This window comes from Lepisma saccharinum, chromosome 24, assembly GCF_977018435.1.
Source record: "Lepisma saccharinum chromosome 24, izLepSacc3.1, whole genome shotgun sequence".
NCBI lineage: Eukaryota > Metazoa > Arthropoda > Insecta > Zygentoma > Lepismatidae > Lepisma > Lepisma saccharinum.
Genome location: NC_139252.1, coordinates 40,584,138 through 40,603,292, shown reverse-complemented (window position 1 = coordinate 40,603,292; position 19,155 = coordinate 40,584,138). Strand labels below are relative to the sequence as shown.

At 37.0% G+C, this 19,155-nt stretch overlaps 1 protein-coding gene across 1 annotated transcript in view; it reads left to right on the top strand.

Annotated features, from left to right (window-relative positions):
* The window catches only part of LOC145978159 (uncharacterized), a 97,507-nt gene that overhangs the window by 19,912 nt on the left and 58,440 nt on the right, over nt 1–19,155 (top strand). Inside the window, exons 2-7 of the mRNA XM_083110598.1 lie at nt 7,640–7,710; nt 11,295–11,420; nt 12,374–12,538; nt 16,428–16,569; nt 16,775–16,880; nt 17,763–17,987. Of these exons, the coding sequence (XP_082966724.1) occupies nt 7,656–7,710; nt 11,295–11,420; nt 12,374–12,538; nt 16,428–16,569; nt 16,775–16,880; nt 17,763–17,987 (819 nt within the window). The 5' untranslated portion in view covers nt 7,640–7,655. The remainder of the gene's footprint in view (nt 1–7,639; nt 7,711–11,294; nt 11,421–12,373; nt 12,539–16,427; nt 16,570–16,774; nt 16,881–17,762; nt 17,988–19,155) is intronic.

The window sequence follows — 19,155 nt, the reverse complement described above, 5'->3', positions numbered from 1 at the left end:
GTGGTGATGATAGGTATTGCCGAATCGCGCAAGACGCAATAGTAAGTACGAATATCCGCTGTTTTTGTCGTTGCTATGGACACAAGTGAGATTTTAAGAAAATGTGAAACTTTGGAGAACATTTTAACACATGAGGAACACCGAGACATTGATGCCACTGAGTTATGCAATGAACTGAAGGTACTTTCCCACTTGATTCGCTCCAAATGTAGCCGTAGCGTTGAGAATACTGCTTACTCTGCCGTAACAGTTGCAAGTGGTGAATGTAGTTTTTTCGAAACTGAAACTTATTAAAACTCATTTACGTTCCACAATGGGCGAATTGCGGTTAGAAGGAATTGCCATGAACTCAATTGAACATGAAATTGGTCAAAAATTAGACTATGGTTCTGTTACTCGCAACTTTGCAAATAGTAAAGCTAGAAAAGTTGATTTGTTAGCATTCCAACTTAAGGGGGGAAAAGGTACAAAGTGAATAGTGTACAATTGTACATAGTTTATTGTAAATAGTGATGAATTGAAGATATGTTACTTCATATACTACAATGCTGGAAAATGTACATAATTATGTACAGTATAAATAGTCATGAAGAAATAGTGAAACAAAACAGGAGCTGAGAGTTCTATACACTTCGGCAGGAAACTATGGTGAGTAAATGCAATAGATATTTTATTGTTATTAGGCTTAAATATATATTATTTTTTTATTTATGACAAACTTATCTTCTTAGCTTAGTTGTTCAAACATTACGTTTTCTTTGTACGTGTTTTGGAGTGAAGCTGCAAGAAGTAACTTCGCCCATGAATAAAGAATTTCTAATTCTAATTCTAACATTTCCTAAACCAGCAAGGGCTTCCCCCATGGCGTAGTGGTAACGTCGTCGCCTAGTAATCAAGAGGATTTCTGGTTGGAATCTCAGTTTAAACTGTTTAAAGCGGACTTGAAATCAAGAACTGAAACAAAGACTCAGGCTTCCAGCTGGAGAAGTCTAGATCAAATACCGCTTTCGTTTTCAATAATTGCATCATCCGCTGATTGTACAGGCACTGGGCGACGAGGAAGTGCAAAAAGAAAAGGAGAACGAAAGGAAACCGTGACCGCTAATCACATAAAATAATCGTGACATAAAAGAAAAGTAGGTTAGTGGCAGTTAAAGGTGTAAATAAGGTAATGTCCTGCACTTTACGTGCGAAGGAGAGAAATGGGAATTCCTGAGGTTGCGGTGTCAAATCTCGGCTACCCTTCGAGAAAGGTTTCTTCCAGTATCTTTAAGGCTAGTCAAGGAAATTCGACCTTAATGATTTAATATTGAACTGTATCAAGAGTGTATTGTTTCCAAATTCTCTCACTCAATATGTTACTTCTAAAATCTATAAACTTTCAAAATAAATCAATGACGCAGACTGATAGCGTAGTGGTTAACGTTACCGTCTTGTAATCGATTCCAATGTACAGTCACCGGCAATAAATGGATTTTAATAGCCAGGAGCGTATATTCTGCGAAGCCTGAAGTTGAGAGAAGAAAATACAGGGGAAATTGTAAATAATATTATTCATATCAGTGAGATGATGATGCTGATTCTGGAGTTGGTAACCTGATTTCTTATGAGTTGGCAACCTGATTTCCTATGAGTTGGCAACCTGATTTCTTATGAGTTGGCAACCTGATTTCCTATGAGTTGGCAACCTGATTTCTTAGGAGTTGGTAAATTTATTTTTATCCAAAGCCTACGTAACATAGTGAGATAGCCCAGATCTTGGATTCAGTATACGCCACTGTTAATAGCAAATGTTCAATGGCAATTTCAACCAGCCCCGTAGAGTTAGGCAACACACATAACGTCTTGCAGGAAAGTGAGTACTTCAGGATCTAGGTGTCCATTTTTATTGCTGGTGACTGTACATATAAAGAACGGAACTAAGTTATTTCTTTCATTAATGTTTTCTTTATATAATTCCTTTAATTTTATTTATTTATTTCCATGAAGCACTAGAATTGACAATTACCGAACTGTTTTTGAGAGCGAATCAAAACATTTCCAATAACTGAAATATAAATTAAAAATTATGTTTTTCTATCTGAGAAACTGATATCTCTTGATCATCTTCATCTAAATAAGGGGCGTCTCAGAAATATTTTCGTTTTTGAATCCGCCCTCTGGGGCAATTCGCACATTACGGAGAAATGAGATAGATCGCAAACGCTTGGCAACATTGTTAATATTTAGTCACAGATTACTAAGATCGCTTACTTCCTATCTCTCCTTTGTAATCTGTGTGTATACCAAACCGGGCATGTGGAGCCTGCCTTTTAAAATACGATTTTTCTTATACATGTTTAAGAAGGGAAAGGCATTTAATAAAATACAAAATCACGTACAATTGATCATCATTGATTAATAGAGACCTAAACTAAATTTTTAATGAGAAAATCAGGATTTAGCATCGATGGTGGTGCCGACTGGTAGCGGGTTAGTTCATGCACGGACAAATGAATTCCGAAATTTACCTTTTTCGGCTTTTTGCAGCCAGTGCAGGGGGCCTGATTTAGTTGCCATGGAGCGCTTTACGGGGCAAAAATAATGATTCTCATGTTGTTGTGCGTCGTTTGTACCGGCATCATTATAACCTGGCAGGAATGAGAGACGTCACAAGCGCAAATTTAATTAAACATTGGGTGAGAAAGTTTGAAACCACTTACTGAAAGAGTATGGTATACACCCCCAATGCCACAAAATTTGAGAATTGAAGCAAAGCATTACAGATGAAATCAATGCTATTTTTCGTACAATTGATCGTAAACTTTAGTTCAAGAATAATTGACTGTAAAAAGATGAACGGTCACCATTTGTCCAATACTCTTTTCCACAAATAAAAATTTAATGTTTAAGCTTTCTTTTGGTAATCAATCTATCTTTATACAAAAAAAAATAAGTATTTATTTTAATAGTTTTAGAAAGGAAAATATTTCTGAGACACCCTTTATTTCTGTTTAGAAGTCCCATTCATATTATTCTACCCCAGGTCCAGCATCTACTACTAGTAACAACAGACCCTGTTTCTCCATCTCTCTCTTTCCCTCTGGCTCATTCTGTCTCTTGCTTTTTCGTACATCCTATTTCATCTGCTAATATTCTTCTCTGTCACCTGCTTCCCCCTTTCCTTCTTTCTCTTATCCTCCATTCCTTTCTATACAGCTTCTATCACCCTCTGTTTTCTCTTCCTCTCTGTACTTCTAACTCTACTATAAACGATTTTATCGTCACATTAAAATGCTTATTGGCGACGTGCGAGCTTAATATTATGGTGGGCCAGAACCCACCTTCGCCCACCCGGAAGCGTGCCCAAGGAAGTACGCTCTTTTCTTGCCGTTCCTAATTTCAGTTTTCATCTACATTTGATTTCTATCTTGGTTGACAATTTGCATGCTTTTCGTCCACTTTGGTCTTCCTGGTTTTCGCAACTTCATGTCCTTGTATGCAAAGGAAGGTGACATCATTCCGACAGGAAACGCACAAGAGTTTACTCTTTAACCCATTTCCGTGGTTTAGCGGTTAGCGTAGCGAAATTACGACGAATGAGAGACGCGTGGGCTTTTCTCTTCACATTCTCTAAACAGTCTGATAGCTTATTCTGCATCAATAATCCATTGGCAGTGGCAGCGGTATGGGGGGCAAGGGGGGCAGTTACCCCCCACTTTTCGCCATTTTCCGCCGCACTATGCTAAACCTTATATACACAGGAAAATATACTGTCTTTGCCCCCCCCCCCCCAACAGTTTTGGCATTTACTGAATTTCGCTGCGCCTTGGATAAAAGAAAACAAAAGCGCTGTCGCCTTGTGATCAAGGAAACCCGGGTTCGATACCAAATGGAGGCACATTGCACAATGATTCGAATTCCACTTTAAACTGTAACTTCAGTGCACTTAAAACATTGATTGATTTATTGATTAGATTAGATTTATTTTACTTCGCTTTTGTGCCACTTTTGACTAATTTGGGAAGATTGGAATAAGTGATGATGAAATTGATGAATGGACACTCACAAATATTCATACCCAGACCGGGATTCGAACCCGGCACCCCTGGCGTCGTAGCGCGATGGGTAACCACTCCGCCACGAGGATCGACACTGATAGAGATATGAGGTACACATTACATCAATTAAACGACTACAACTCCTCAAATCTAACTAAATGTCATGTTGCATACATTAAAGCTAATATAATATTACCTTCAAAAACTGCTCAAAAGGTTTTCCGATAAACCATGCAATTTAGAGTAAATGCGAATATCAGACAGAACCAGAATAAATAGCCTACGTAAATAATTTATATTTTATGAAATATATAGACATATCCTCTCCTTCAGCTTCACTTCAAACCAAACATCACCCAATTCAGTTCACCTGTTCTCGATTTAATGACCTTTAAAGATATCGATCAAACTATCAATATGGCTTCGAGTGAGGTCGGACACATTCACACTGGCGAACATATGAGTGGTTTGAATTCAATATGTAAAATACACACTTCTCACAAAAAGTTTGGAATATTGTTATATTAGGCACAACAACTTTGGATATTACTATGTTAGGCAATAGGTGAAATCCACGGTGGCATATGTCGGCGAAAGGACGAGAACGTCCATTTTTTGTGAGGAGTGTATGTTGCTTTAATCCAGTCAGTAATGATCTTACCAGATTCGGACGTTAATGAACTCTACTATCCCTTAACTTTTCAGTTAACCCTCGTACACACGGATGACAAGAAATACATCTTCAGCGTGGGTTGCAAGGAAAAAGGACATCAAAAATAAAAATAAAAACATAAATTTACAATGCAAATTAAACCGGCTATTAAAGCAACGTGTATTTGATGGCATATAATGTGGCTGATGAAGATAACATTCTTGTCCCTAATGTAATTAATGCTCGCGTAGATCGAAACAACTTTCGTAGTCATTATTCTTGTCTGACAAGTGTCTTGTTAACGAACAGATGACAATTGTGTTTTATCTATGATCAGCTACTGTCCTTTTTCTCTTCGGAATCAAATATCACAAAGTCAATAAAAGTATTATAAATTTCCCCTTTCGTAAGTTCGAATGCAGTGAAAAAGCTGTGTATACTTAATTAATTATACTTTCTTTTGTTCACTGATTTATAATCAATTGATTAAGTGCTACAATCATAGGCAGAGTTCTGGTACAATAGTAAGCTTTAGAAATTTTAGAAAAATTAAATTTAAAAGTTCTTTCGATGCCAACTTAAAAAGGACTAAAATAAAACACATGATTAAGTTCAGTTACTACATTTTTGTTATGAAGCCAAAGCGCAAATCTTGACGTTTGGCATGATGGCATGTGCTTCTGCGGTAATTGCGCCGCAATAGCGGGTCTTAGACGATTTGATTGATGTGTACAGTTTAAAGAAGGAAAAACGTAAAATGACTTTGTGTTGAGTCAACAGTTACTGCTGAGGCATCAAAAGAACTTTTCAATTTATTTTTTCTAAAATTTCTAAAGCTTACTATTGTACCGTAACTTTTTTAAAGTAATAGGAATATTGTATCAATAAAAAAAATGAAATGCAATAATCGTACTGTTTTGCTTCTTTTAAAACTGACAACCAATATACTAATTAATATTTCTTTGCTTAAGCGAGGAAATTTAACATTTTGAAATCTAAAAGGCATAAAACTCAGTGATTTTAAGTTGTTTTTTTTTAATTTCCGGGGGAAGGCCTCCGGACCCGTTATAAAATAGGGGATATTCAATACCTGAGGGTTATTGAATATCCCCTAGTTTATAATATCATATGCTTCTCCCAGAGTCTGCCCCCCCCCCCCCTAAAGCGAAAGCTCAAACTCTGCCCATGGCTACAATGTACAATGGAGTACATTTTGTATCACAATGTACTCGACGAGACGATACGAGAAGAGAAATACATACAAACAAAATGCTTCTACCGGGCATCAACTGCACCAATTTTATTTTCATTTTCTAAAAACGTTTATGAACGACCGATATCGCCCAAAATCGAGGTGTAAAGTCAGTCAGAACTAAAGCTCTGAATTTATGCAGTTATGGTCAAAGTATTGTAGGGTAGGGGGCCTAACTAGGAATCAAACTATTACAATTATTGCAATAACACCAATTAAAATCCAATTTTAAATGTTCTTATGAAAATTCTCCTATTCCGTAATGTTTTTGCAAGGTGCACAATAATCATATTTATCTATTTCACATTGTCTCGCCGACCTCCGTGGCCGAGTGGTTATGACAGTGGTCCTGGATTCGAATCCCCCCATGAGAATGGGTGTTCCTTGTGAGTGTTCCTTCATCAATTTGATCATATCATTACTCATCCTCATCCTTGCGAGCCTAAAATTGCAGAAAAGCGAAGTAATTTAAACCAAATAAATTATTCAATTTCACATTGTATCATAATTTACTCATTCTCTCAAACATTTACAGTAAACCATCGATAACACAAGCTCGCTTAAGACGAACACTCGGTTAACATGAACAAAATGTTGGTCCCGGCAGGGATGTATTATATCTTATAGAAAGTTTTATCGGTTAACGCGAATTTCGGTTACCACGAATTACGAACTGTTTTTTAGTCCGTTACGTCATTAGATCTCATTTAACACGAACTTTCAAAGTTTTTCATAATTTTTTTCTGTTGTTCCTCTGTCGTTCCTCTGCTAGGTACGTAAGAAATCGTTCAACAATCGCTATCATCTTGTCAACAATCAACTTATACAGTATTGTAACCAACAGATTCAGATTAACAATGTGTTCAAATGTGTTTTTCTATTCTTTAAAACATAGCTAGTACGAGTAACATCAAGTTGCAAGCAGTATGGCGGGAGTCATGGCCAAGAGGAAGCAGACAGGCATAGATCTGCAAACAAAACTGACAATCCCCGGTTAACACGAATTCTTTTAACAAGAACCTCTTGATTTTTCGGTCCCTTGGGATTCGTGTTAACGAAGGTTTACTGTATTTCTTTTCTACGTTTGAATTGACGTTGTCATGTCCATGAACATGGGTAAACGGAAATAATAATAGTAAGTTTGTGACTGCGATTTCATTTCTTAAGATGACGAGAAAATTGGGCATGAAGTCACGTAACTTCAAGAATGCAGAACGTTGACGAGGAATATCCCTCCCCCTCCTTCTTTCTCCTTGGAAGTTGAGTTAAGATCTCCAGTACACGTGCTGCCTGACCAGTGTTGTGTTGATATATTTTTTTCCCCCTTTAAATCCATTTGGTGCACAGGTAGGCTTATCGGGACTCCGAAGAATTTCTACAGTGCGTACATTTTGGCTCGGGGCCGAGATAGGGCGCGACTGCAGACGGCGCTGCATGGCGCAGATGCCGGCATTTTCGACCCGTAACGTCCCGCTTATTTTTACTCACATATCTTTAGCATGCAGACAATTACATTTGTATTGCATAATGAGTACTAATCTGTAGTACTGTAGTTTCACGTACAGTCGAGTCTCAATAAATTTGATGTTTAACTCATGCTAGAACATGTAAATGTACTCTACACATGAAACCCTACACCTTCACAGAAAAACGTTCCGTTCTTTGCGATTTCAGCCATTAATACATTTTTCTTAGTTGCAGGACATAGAGGATGCTCAGTTTACAGTTGGCGACTTGCTATGTCTTCCTCCTGAACATAGTGACAGGTAAGAGAAGACAAAAATATATTTATGACACGTACATAGAAATCTTTTTTGGGGATTATCCTTGCAGATTGACTTTCTATTCTATGTTATAGCCTTAGAGAAAATACTTTATTGCTTGTTACAATACCCGCAAGTGAAGACGACGTAAAATGTAGACAATTCAAACATATATTCTAAACATAGATTTTTTTGTAAAAATTCCCGGCTATTCCAGTACATATACAGTGATTATATCCAACAGAAGTGTTTCACACTAGTTATGTAGCATTTTAGTAGCCTATTTGTGATTTGATGGATTCATATTCAATTATATATTTATGTCCAGGCCCGTAGCAAGGATTTTATTTCGGGGGAGGGGACTCATCCTTTATCAGCACGGGAGTCGCCAGAAATGATGTCGCTAAATATCCGCTCAGCGAAATATCCGCTCAGTGAAATATCCGCTCACACTTCCAAGAACATTAATGTCGTCATTATTTTCTTGCTAGAAAGCTTTGTCATATCATCGGTTTATGCAGTTTACTGCAGCTTTTGTAAGAATGATATGGCTCTAAGACACGATCTAATGCTGCTTGTTTCTTCGTACTTCTTTAGTGTGTTCTCGGTTCTTGTATCCAGCTTTTGGTATGCAGTTTTCCTTCTCTTTCCCTCAAAATTTAACTGTGATCTCATATACACAAAGCCTGAATTTTCCACTTCTTTCTTCAAGCAAAGAACCACGTCTCTGATCCTAGGATTTGGTCGTCCAAGTAGGTTGTTCGGGCGTTTATACCATCCTTAAACAGCATTCGTAGTTCGGTACCATCTCTTGTAGCACGTCCAAACTTCGACAGGAATTTCTTCATTTTCCAGCCATATCTCGACAAAATAATCACAAAACTCTGATAACTTTGCGTTCATCCGTGGCTCCACATGAATGTTCAGTGACACTTAACACTTCACTGTCGCTACTTTTCATTGTCTCGTCACACTTTTTCCATTTCTCTCGGAGACATCGCCAAGTGGTAAGACAGTTTGCTGTACTCCTGTACTTCATAGTTCGCGCGAGGCTTGCGCTTATTAGTTGTAAGAATCTCCATAGTGCAGCACACAAAGTCACGCCTGAAATGTAATAAATAGTAGGTGGCGAAGGGGTGCATTGCTCTCAGTAGTGAGTCATACGCAGGTGCGATTCTTTCCTCCAGGAAGCTGAGCGCAAATTTCGCAACATTCCACTTGAGCAAAATTTTCACTGAGCGCATTTTTCATAAAATCCCAGAAATATTTGTAGAGGGAGGCAGGCGACTGATAAAACTTGATTAGTAAAAAAGGTTTAAAAAAGGTAAAGTGCTCCCCTGTGCTTAGCACCGAATTTAGGTAAAAATGGCAAAGTGAAAATGGCAAACGGAAAAAATGGCAAAGGGAAAAAATGGCAAAAGAAAAAACTGGCAAGAATAAAAATGGCAAATACGATTTTACATGAAAATTGAGAAATTATGTGTCTTGCATTTCACAGTTTGAAATTAAAATTTAATATAATTTTGGTGTCTTCATTAATTTGTCTTTGAATGGATACATTTTATTTGATGTTTCCAAAAATAATGCCCTTTATTTATTTTGGCAGGAGTTACTGCCGCTATAGAATCACATGCTAATAAAAGTTAACCTTTGTAAATAATTTGATGTGATTGATGAAACTTAAGGGGGTGCAGCATAGCATGGGTCTTCATCTTGACTGAAAACAAGTTTGCGCTTTGCGCGCACCTGCTGGCCAGTCACACACGTTTGTTCCTAGTAGGACTTCAAGTCAGCCCTTATCTAACCCCCTCACACTAAGAGGGAGGAACTTGTTTACTTTTTTAAAATGAAAATTGTTAAATCTGGAGATAAGCTCTTCTTTCTACAAGTCTGATCTGAAGAATGTTATAAGGTGGAGGAACAATTTAAACTGTCGAGGAATTCTAAAAACAAAATTATTGAAACAAAATCCTGTGTGTTCCTATGACCATAATCATTCACCTGATTATGATGCTGTGAAGATAGCCAAGTATCCTAATTTTGGACGGTATAAGAGAACATTGCATACAATATACTTGAAGGTAGAAACAATAAAACAACAAGTTTTTCCATTTGGTGGGCAGGAATAAAGCCTAGGGAATTGTGCAGAACGTTGTTTAAGAAATTCAAAATATTAACCCGCCCTTCACTGTACATATATAAAATGTCATTATATGCGAGAAAAAATATTGCGCTACGAAGTTCAATAGAACATATATATATAACACCCGAAATAATCAGCTTCTAAAGCCATACTTCACCAGGTTAACATTAGTTCAAGAAGAACCCGAACATATGGCAATTAAAATATTCAATAACTTACCAAATGATATTAAAGCAGGAAATATGACAAGTTTCAAACATGTTTAGTGAACATCTAGATTGTAAATTATAGAAATTTTGTAACTATATTTTTTATCTGAACTGTACTGAACCCTCCAAATACCAATCTATATGGTTTATATGGAGTAATGCAATTCAAATTCAAACATCCTACTGTAGGCTTTATTGTGGAAGCTAATCAGGTGCATCCAGCAAGAAAATGAAGCAGTGAAAGCGATCATTCTGCACTCTGAGAGAGGACAACTGCCAAAGTAGAAAACTTGCCATTTTTACTTTTGCCATTTTTTCCATTTGCCATTTTTACTTGGCCATTTTTACCTGACACCATTTTTTTCCTTTCCCATTTTTACCGGACACCTTATCACCACGGCATGAAAACTTGATTAGTACAAATAATAATGACAATAATTATTATAAGTTATTAAAAATATACCAATATATTTCCAAATTTATTTTAATTATTACATAAATGGAGAGACGTTGCTACTCGATCCACCGTACCAGTGAATATCTAACACAATTGTTGTCCATTATCTTTCTTATATTTTGTAGTTAGTGTACTGAAAATCATAGTTATTGTATTTTGTTATTAACTTCTACGCAATCGTTCAAAAGAAGGCTTTAACAGTTAGTGATAAATTTTAGTCATAAAGTTTATATTCTGTGACCTCTCACAAAAAAACTATAGGTTTTGTAAGCTGTGGATAAATTTATTCTTTGAATTAAATGATAGAATATAAAAATGTAACCTGGTTCCTCTATTATACACTAAACATTTTTCCATTTAACGCAGTTTTTACTGTGGTTATAACTTCATTTCTGTAATAATTATTTATTTCAATAAAAATTACATATAAATGACATGTTTGTAGGATTTCGGGGAGCTTCAGCCCCCTTAGCTCTCCCCCTGGCTACGTGCCTGGGCGGCTGTAACAACTTTCAAGTCAAAAGCGATAATAACTATAACATTTTTTAGTTCGGAGTCATTTGGGGCAATCTCGAGCCCGGCGGGGCCCGGCAGAAGACTCCATAAAAAATGTAGGAAAACCAATAACTATCTTGCGAAAGAAACTAACGTTAAAATTAAAAGAAACTTGCAGAACAACAGCAACAGCTAATCACCATAATAATCTTATAGATTGCAAACATTCTGCTCAAACACATTTTCACTGGTGGAAATCCCTAAAGATCCCTCTATCTTCCAGTTCCAGAAAACGACGCCCTGACCTGGTTCAGCTACTGGAGCCCAGAGAATCGCTTGGACTACTATCTTGGCGAGCCACAATTGACAGTTGGGAAGAAAGCTTCATTTGGATACTCCGAGTACAAGGGTAATTTTTTTAACTGTATGTTGTTCATCGTGAAAATTCAACCAACTGACAATGTAGGTTTGAAACAATAAAAATCGCTTAAAGTTTGAATTTGTAATAAAAAATATGTACAGTGATAATGAGCTCTCAACTTCATTGACAAGCATAATTAAAATTTTATGATTATTATAATTATATTAATCATATTACAGTAAATAATAGAACATTTTATTAATCTCTTTCAATAGGGGGTCTATACATATTAGTTTCTCACATATTTATGTATTTTGAATATACAAATTATCAAAATATAAATGTTTATGAAGAAGTTTTCTCTGGATATCAGCCAGGTGATTTCCGGATAGGTTTTTCTGAGCTTCAAGAGCTAATGTCACTCTCAATCAATCCCTGAAGATGAGAGTGACCTTAGCTCTCAAAAGCCTATCCGGAAATCACCTGACTGATATCCAGAGAAAAAACTTCATCATTCACCGCCAGGAAAGCTTCAATAATTACTGTAAATGTTTATGTATTAATTTCCGATAGGTACGTAAATTGGTTAATTATTGCATAAGGATTTATTACTCATGCATAGCTTCATAGTATGTGTTTTGCTGAGTAATATTTCAAGGAAATATTAGGTTATACACTCAATACAGTATAGTAATGCATATGTGCTTAATTTGTGAAAGAAATGCTAGAATCGGAGAAATTATGTAGAAATGAGTCACTAAATTATAACTAATTGTTTTTTTCATTAAGGTAGTACAATATTACGTAAAAAATACAGGCAATAGTATGTGTAGATTGTCCATAAAAATGTGGATCATTGCATGTATCTGCACAGGGCTTATATATCCTACCACCTAGGGAGAAATATATAGAACTAACTATTAAAAAACTTCATCAATATTTTGTTTCAATCGTTTCCATCGTTATTAAATAAATACTAAATGAGTTTGTTTTAATTTTAGGTCCCGACACTTGGTCTCTCGACTATCCTGAATGTAGCGGCTATCACCAGTCGCCAATCAACATAAATGCGTACAATTTGAAGAAAGCCATTAGTCGAAGCCTTCAGTGGGATGGTTATCAGGTTGTGCCACAAAATATGACTATCAGGAATACCGGAGAAACAGGTATGGTAATCGCACTTCAGTGTCTGGTGACCGACCGTACACCCTCAAAAATATCGCCTTTTTTCTCTTTCAATCTACAGATTCCGATGTTTTATGATGCATTAAAAGTTATTTCAATATGCGGAAACCACAAATAACCGAGATATTTAGCCCCGACAAGTGGCCACGCCACGTCCAATTCCTCGCGTCCCGAACCACTTTCACAGTTTTTTAAAGCAATTTTCGTTATATACGCACAAAAACACGCGGGGAATCGAATAATAACGTATATTTACTGTCAGTGGCGGAGATTGGGTCCCAAAACTGGAGAAGCAAGGTGGCAAAAAGAGGGGGGGTGCGCAAGGACAGTTCACTTTTCCTTGGTACATAAGGTTTAGCACAGTGGGGGGTAACTGCCCCCTAATTGCCGCCAACTATCACCATCAAACCTAACCGAACTAGAAGGTAAAATTAATTTATATGCATACTTTGAAAATAATCAATCCGTTTTGCGTTAAACGCGTTAATCGCGCGACAGCTCCACCTGTATGATAAGGGCAACACCAGCAGATAAAGCGCTACAGGTGGGTTGCTGACGTCAAGAAATCTCGTCGCGTAACGTCACATATCATACCACATATAAACGCTAATTACTCGCTTACATCGCATCTCCGCGAGCTAAAAACAACGACAAATGTTCATATGAAACAATCTTCCCAACCCACTCAACATTTTCAACTTTCCCCCTGGTGTACGGAGGGTCACCAGCTCCGAACCGTGTTGATGTTAAAAACTCAGAAGTAAGATAATTCTCTGGACTCTAGTGCCAACTGAGTTACGATCAACTAACCCAGCAATACGTGAAATGTAGCTGGAGCACGCACGACCCATTAAAATCATCAGTGACGTTTCGATTTGCAAAACGTTCAATCTCAGTCTATAATGTAAGGTTTGAATCAAACATACGGTGATCACTTTGTTACAGATGGCGCTCGCTACGTTAAACTGGTTATACGCGATGTATCAGGTATTGTGATTTTGTGCACCTTTTTATGTAAATACCGTAATTATGTTTGATATCCAGGCCGAACGCATATGCTGTTTATAAAATTTATATTATTTTGGTCTGGAATAGTATTCCTTCATAAATATATTATATTCGATTATGAAAAGTTAATTATTTTACGTCTGTCAGATTTAATAGCCCCATTGATTTACTCGTAACCACATTCTGCACGCACAAAAATAAAAAGAAATGTTGATTCTACTTACCGACCGCCTAATGGGAACCCCAAGGCATGTGCACTGACTTCATAAATGCCTTCTTTATATATATATTTTAACATAATATAGCAAAAAAACAATACAAAAAGGTCCGAAACAACCGCAAGTTCTACCGGGCACAAATCACAAGCTGGCTTTCGAAGCTCAGCAGTGGTACCAAATCAACTCCACCGTCTTCGAACAAAATCGTGTACACAAAAACAACCAATCAGTAGTTTATAAAGTAGGTGTCACATTACACAGTGGGGTTGCCAAAGGATGGCAGGGAGGGTGTGAATGTCCGCCCGGCTCGATCGATTGATTGATTTGGTGTTCTAAGTCCACTTTATGCACAGCAAAGCTAATCGAGACTGGACCTACAGTTTAAAGTGGGATCCGAACCACTGCGTGCCTCCACCGGGTATCAATCCCAGGACCCCTTGATTACAAGGCGACGACGCTACCACTGCACCACCCATGCCCTCCCCGCTCGACTGGTCTGTCCCCAGTAAAAGGGGGAGAGGCAAGTACAGTTTACTTTTTTTGATATACAAGGCTTAGCATAGGGGCAAGGGGGAGGCAAACATTAAGGTACAAGAAAAAAACAGGCCAGCAGAATTTAAGAGTATCAGAGCTAAAGGATACTCAAGATGGAATTAGTTTTCATATTTTTCTTGCATTTTCCTTCCAGACAGGCAAGGGCGCCTGCAGAGGGGGAACGGAGGGGCAATTGCAACCCCTTGATTTTAAATTTTATGAAAGTAGAAATATGTTATAATATATTACACAGTCTCATCAAGTTCAATGCCGTAGCTAGGGGGTAGCGGGAATCGGCCCTGGGCGCAGAACCATATACATTTTAAAAATTTAAGACAGAGAATGTCATAGCGGCTCGCCATATTATTTGCTATCAATATTGGTTTGTTATGAGATGGATGAATTGATTATGTAATGTATTTAAATAATATATATGCATTAGAGAAACTTTGAGTATGTAGGCTAACAATTTAGTGTTAAAATATGTATTTCTTATTTTACGTCGCTCCATGTAAAGAGTAAATATTGTACATGAAAATTTTATATGCCACATGTATGTACATTCGGAATGCATTTCTCATACACTTTCTTTCTTGGAAAAATAGTTTGTGTGCTTGTTTTCCATTATTAGCTAATGTGAAATTAAAGTGTTCAAAAATATTTATAATCCTGTTTCAACACAAATGCGTTGGAACCGATTTCTACCCCCCTTTTTGCGTGATTTATGAGGATAATAATGCCTTTGATGGTACTTTATTACTATTATAGTTATTGTTGTTGTTGGCACGTTTATCCAGGTAATTGCGGCCCCCCCAAACGAAAATTTGTGGTTGCTCCTCTGCAGCCCCGTAGCCAGAATTGATTGCCCAGGCAGGTCATGGGTTATCAGGTTTATATGAAAGTAAATTATGTGTGTGTGTGTGATCATTACGTTAATATAGGACACAGCAAATCTAGAAATATCGTTCAAATACTTACAGTATATTTTAAATATCTTCCCACTCATATCTTAAGCCGAGAGAATATTCTAATTACTTCCTGCTACTTTAACTTCGGCTCGTAAATCAGATGAAATAATTTTACACCTGTCTGTACTTTGTATTCTGTGAATTTTACCATTATCAAGGTTTGAGCAAAATAATATCTGCAGTCTACATTTTCACTCTCGTAAATCTCATTTCATTGGCGTTGTGGCTTTCGAAGCTTCAAGTTCCTTTTCTAAATAGTGGAAATGTATTGCAGTTGGCGACACTGCAGACAGGTGTGCGACCGGTACAGTTTCTACTCGAAGCAACTACGTCATGCAGAGGGAGGGACGAGCAGTTGATTGAAAGAACGCACTGAGACCTACTAGGTATCGGACTCTGGGTACCCGGCAGGTTTACAATACCTCCCAGGAACAATCTGTGCAGGTGATCAGGCAAGATGGTGTTCAAGCGAGGGTGTTGCACAGGTTGCATGGCATTTCAGAAGCGATGTCTCGCAAACGGGTCTGCTCCAGGTCTTGTGCAGGCCTCTGGAGCTGCCCACCCTAATATTTTTCTTGGGTGAGTTGCAGTACAATACTTTAATATCTACGTCAGCATGAGCTTTGTTTGGTAAGGAGAGCCGGGAAAGAGGGAGGGGAGCATAAAGCTACCATGGACCCTTTATATTGAGGCACATTGCAAGGATCACCATTATGGTGGATGAGGACAATGGCAAAGGATCCTCCTAGGGAACTTCAAGGTGGCCAGCAGGTGCACATGGCATAATTTTTATATAGGAGAATTCACGCCGAAGCGACAGGCGATACATGTCGCTTGAGGATTTCATAAATCAAATGCAGACTTGTGCAACCTGTAGTGCTGCTTCAGGCTGAAACATTGCAGCTGATTGGCTCATTCCCAAGTGGCATGTTTAATGTGTCACTTCAGTCTGAAATCTCCCTAAGGTTGAAACTAGTATAACGCCTCGTTATATTTAAAACTTTAAACTTTCTGCTGCTAGGTAATAAATGTCTTCAGCTATAGACATTAAGCCTGTACCAAGTAACACACTGGAAAATATTTTGCTCTTCAAGCTTTGGATGTAGCTAAATTATTTAAACATTCTTTATAATCATTTTCAGTGCAGGTAACAGGACAATGGGAAGAAACAAGACCACGAATTTCTGGAGGACCACTTTTGGGAGAATATACATTCCAACAACTGCATTTTCACTGGGGATACCACAATAAGGAAGGAAGTGAACACACAGTAAATAATCATAGGTGAGTATACCAAATTTCCTTACATCTTGCTTACAAAGCTATTGGTTAACACATCCTTGCAAATCGTCTGGTGTTCAATCTTCAGTGAGTGTAGAAATTTCCAATGTTGTGTATGAGAGCCTGGTTTGTGCTCTATCTCAGAGAATATTAACAAGAAATAGTCAGAAGATCATATGTTCCTAACAATTTTTTTTCACTTTTGTAGTTTTCCCATGGAGATTCATTTCGTTCACTACAAAACTGAATATGGAAATTTTGATGAAGCTGGCACACATCTTGATGGATTGCTTGTAATTGCTGTTTTTTGCCAGGTAAAAATTTCAGAACAATTATTACATGCTACTTAATACATAAGTATAACCACGGTTTTTTTTTCTTTAAAGAAAGTTCGTGGAACTCTTCCCACAGCTCATAACAAAAACTACTCAAGCTATTGTGGTATGTTCATAAATTATCCTAGTTACATACACACACAGACAAACACATACACACACAAATGCATACAAACATATTTCTTTCATTAAAATATATAAAACATTATTAGTTTTATTCTCACCTAAAAAAAAGGTGCCGGTACAGTGCACCATTGATACCACCAGAAATCAAGCTCTGTGTATAACAATATATTTGGAATTCAACATGCAGTTTTTGAATAAATAAATACAATGAATTGACAAATATGTACAATATGATGTTCCAAAACAGTAGTTCATTCAATATGATGTATGGAAGGTTATTTACATAAAACTAAGAGGGAATTACAAAGCAAAAAATAAACGTTTCATGTGGTTTGATGATCTGTATTTTGTATTTTGATGATGATGATGATGCTAAATTATGATTAAATGAAATTGATACAGGGTTAGACCATAAGTTTATCTAAGGAATGGGGTAAGTTGATTTTCAGAATGGTGAAGAGGTAAAATAAACACCAAAAATATGATAATTTGGGCCTTTGGGAAACTTTTAAGGGGTGTTGGGAAAATTTTGGGGAGTTAGAGGTAAGACACAATTGAACTTCAATGACAGGTTAGGACTCAAACTTAAAGCTCTCGGTGATATGATGAACTCAACATGTGGCCACTGAGGGCAAAAACTGACAGTAGAGTTATGTTAGAAATAGATGAGAAAAAGTAAACCAAATAACATAAGTAGTGGAGATATAATCACAGCTTATTACACATTTTCTCTAGTTAACCAGCTCTGATGATGGCCGAATAGAACCCATTGCAACAAAACTTTACGACATCCAAGAACCTCAACAGAGAGCTCCTGTTGAAGCTTTCCCTCTGTCACAGCTACAAGTACCTTGGAATGGAGGATATGTGTTGTATGCAGGTTCTTTGACGACACCACCCTGCAGTGAATCAGTAACATGGATGGTGTCCACACAAACTGTGGGAATATCTCATCGACAAGTAAGTAATCTTAAACATGGTAGTGGAAGCAGGTTATTTTTCAGTATTTTTTAATGCCAACCATATTTGATTTCATCATGAAAAAATATTCACATAAAACATTCATGTGTGCAAATGTGCAGATATGACTCTGTGCTGTAGTATTAGCTTGTTAAACTGTGTGAACTGCATTGTTCATAAAAAAACAAAGAATTCTTTATGAAGAGCAAATGATGAATTTGATGCTCCTTCTTAGCATAAATATCCAGTGTTCGAAGTGGAAATTGTTAGGTGGGGAGGGTAGGGGGGTTTGCTCAAATTTTGGGGCTATGCTCCTATATTTTAATAATAATAATAATAATAATAATAATAATAATAATATATCTTTATTGAGCGGGCGAGGTTCAGTGTACGCTGTTCTCCCACCTAACCCTTGTCAGAATACAGTCTACAGTTACAAACGGTATATATATCCAATACAAATAATAATAATAATAATAATAATAATAATAATAAATAAGTAAGAAAGATGAAAGAAAAACGTATGGACAATTTGAAATCAAATAAGAACTGTAAAGATACAATTAATGAGTATATGTATACACAAAAAACTACATAAAACTAAATTCTAAATACAATTTTAAGTATATATATGCTGGGGGATGCTTTGTGTGAATTTTCCTAGCTGAGAAGATACAATCACTTTAAGCACTGCCAATATCCAAAAAATAAATAGGCTTGTTTATAATTAGAGGGGAAATAATTACTTTTTCTTGCTTTTACCCTTGAAATTTATAGAGACTTATAATTTTCTGAAAGGTTATATTTTCACTGTTGATCATATGTGACAGTTGAAGGATGAAGAACTAAACATATAAATAGAGAGAGAGAAAAAGAGAGAGGGCCAGAGAAAGGAAGAGGAGACTCGATGGACACAGAGCAAAATGTGGATGGAGGGGAAAACAGGCAGACAGAAAAATAAACTTAGAGACAGATAATGGAAGAAACTGAAGAAACAGTGGAGAGAGAGAGAGAGAGAGAGAGAGAGAGAGAGAGAGAAGGGACGAGTGGGTAAAGAAAATGAAAGATGGAAGGGGGAAAGAGAAATGCATAGAAAGGGAAAGGAAGAAATAGAGAGGTTCATAAGACACATAAAACTGGAAAACTCAAATTATTAAGTTCTCAATTA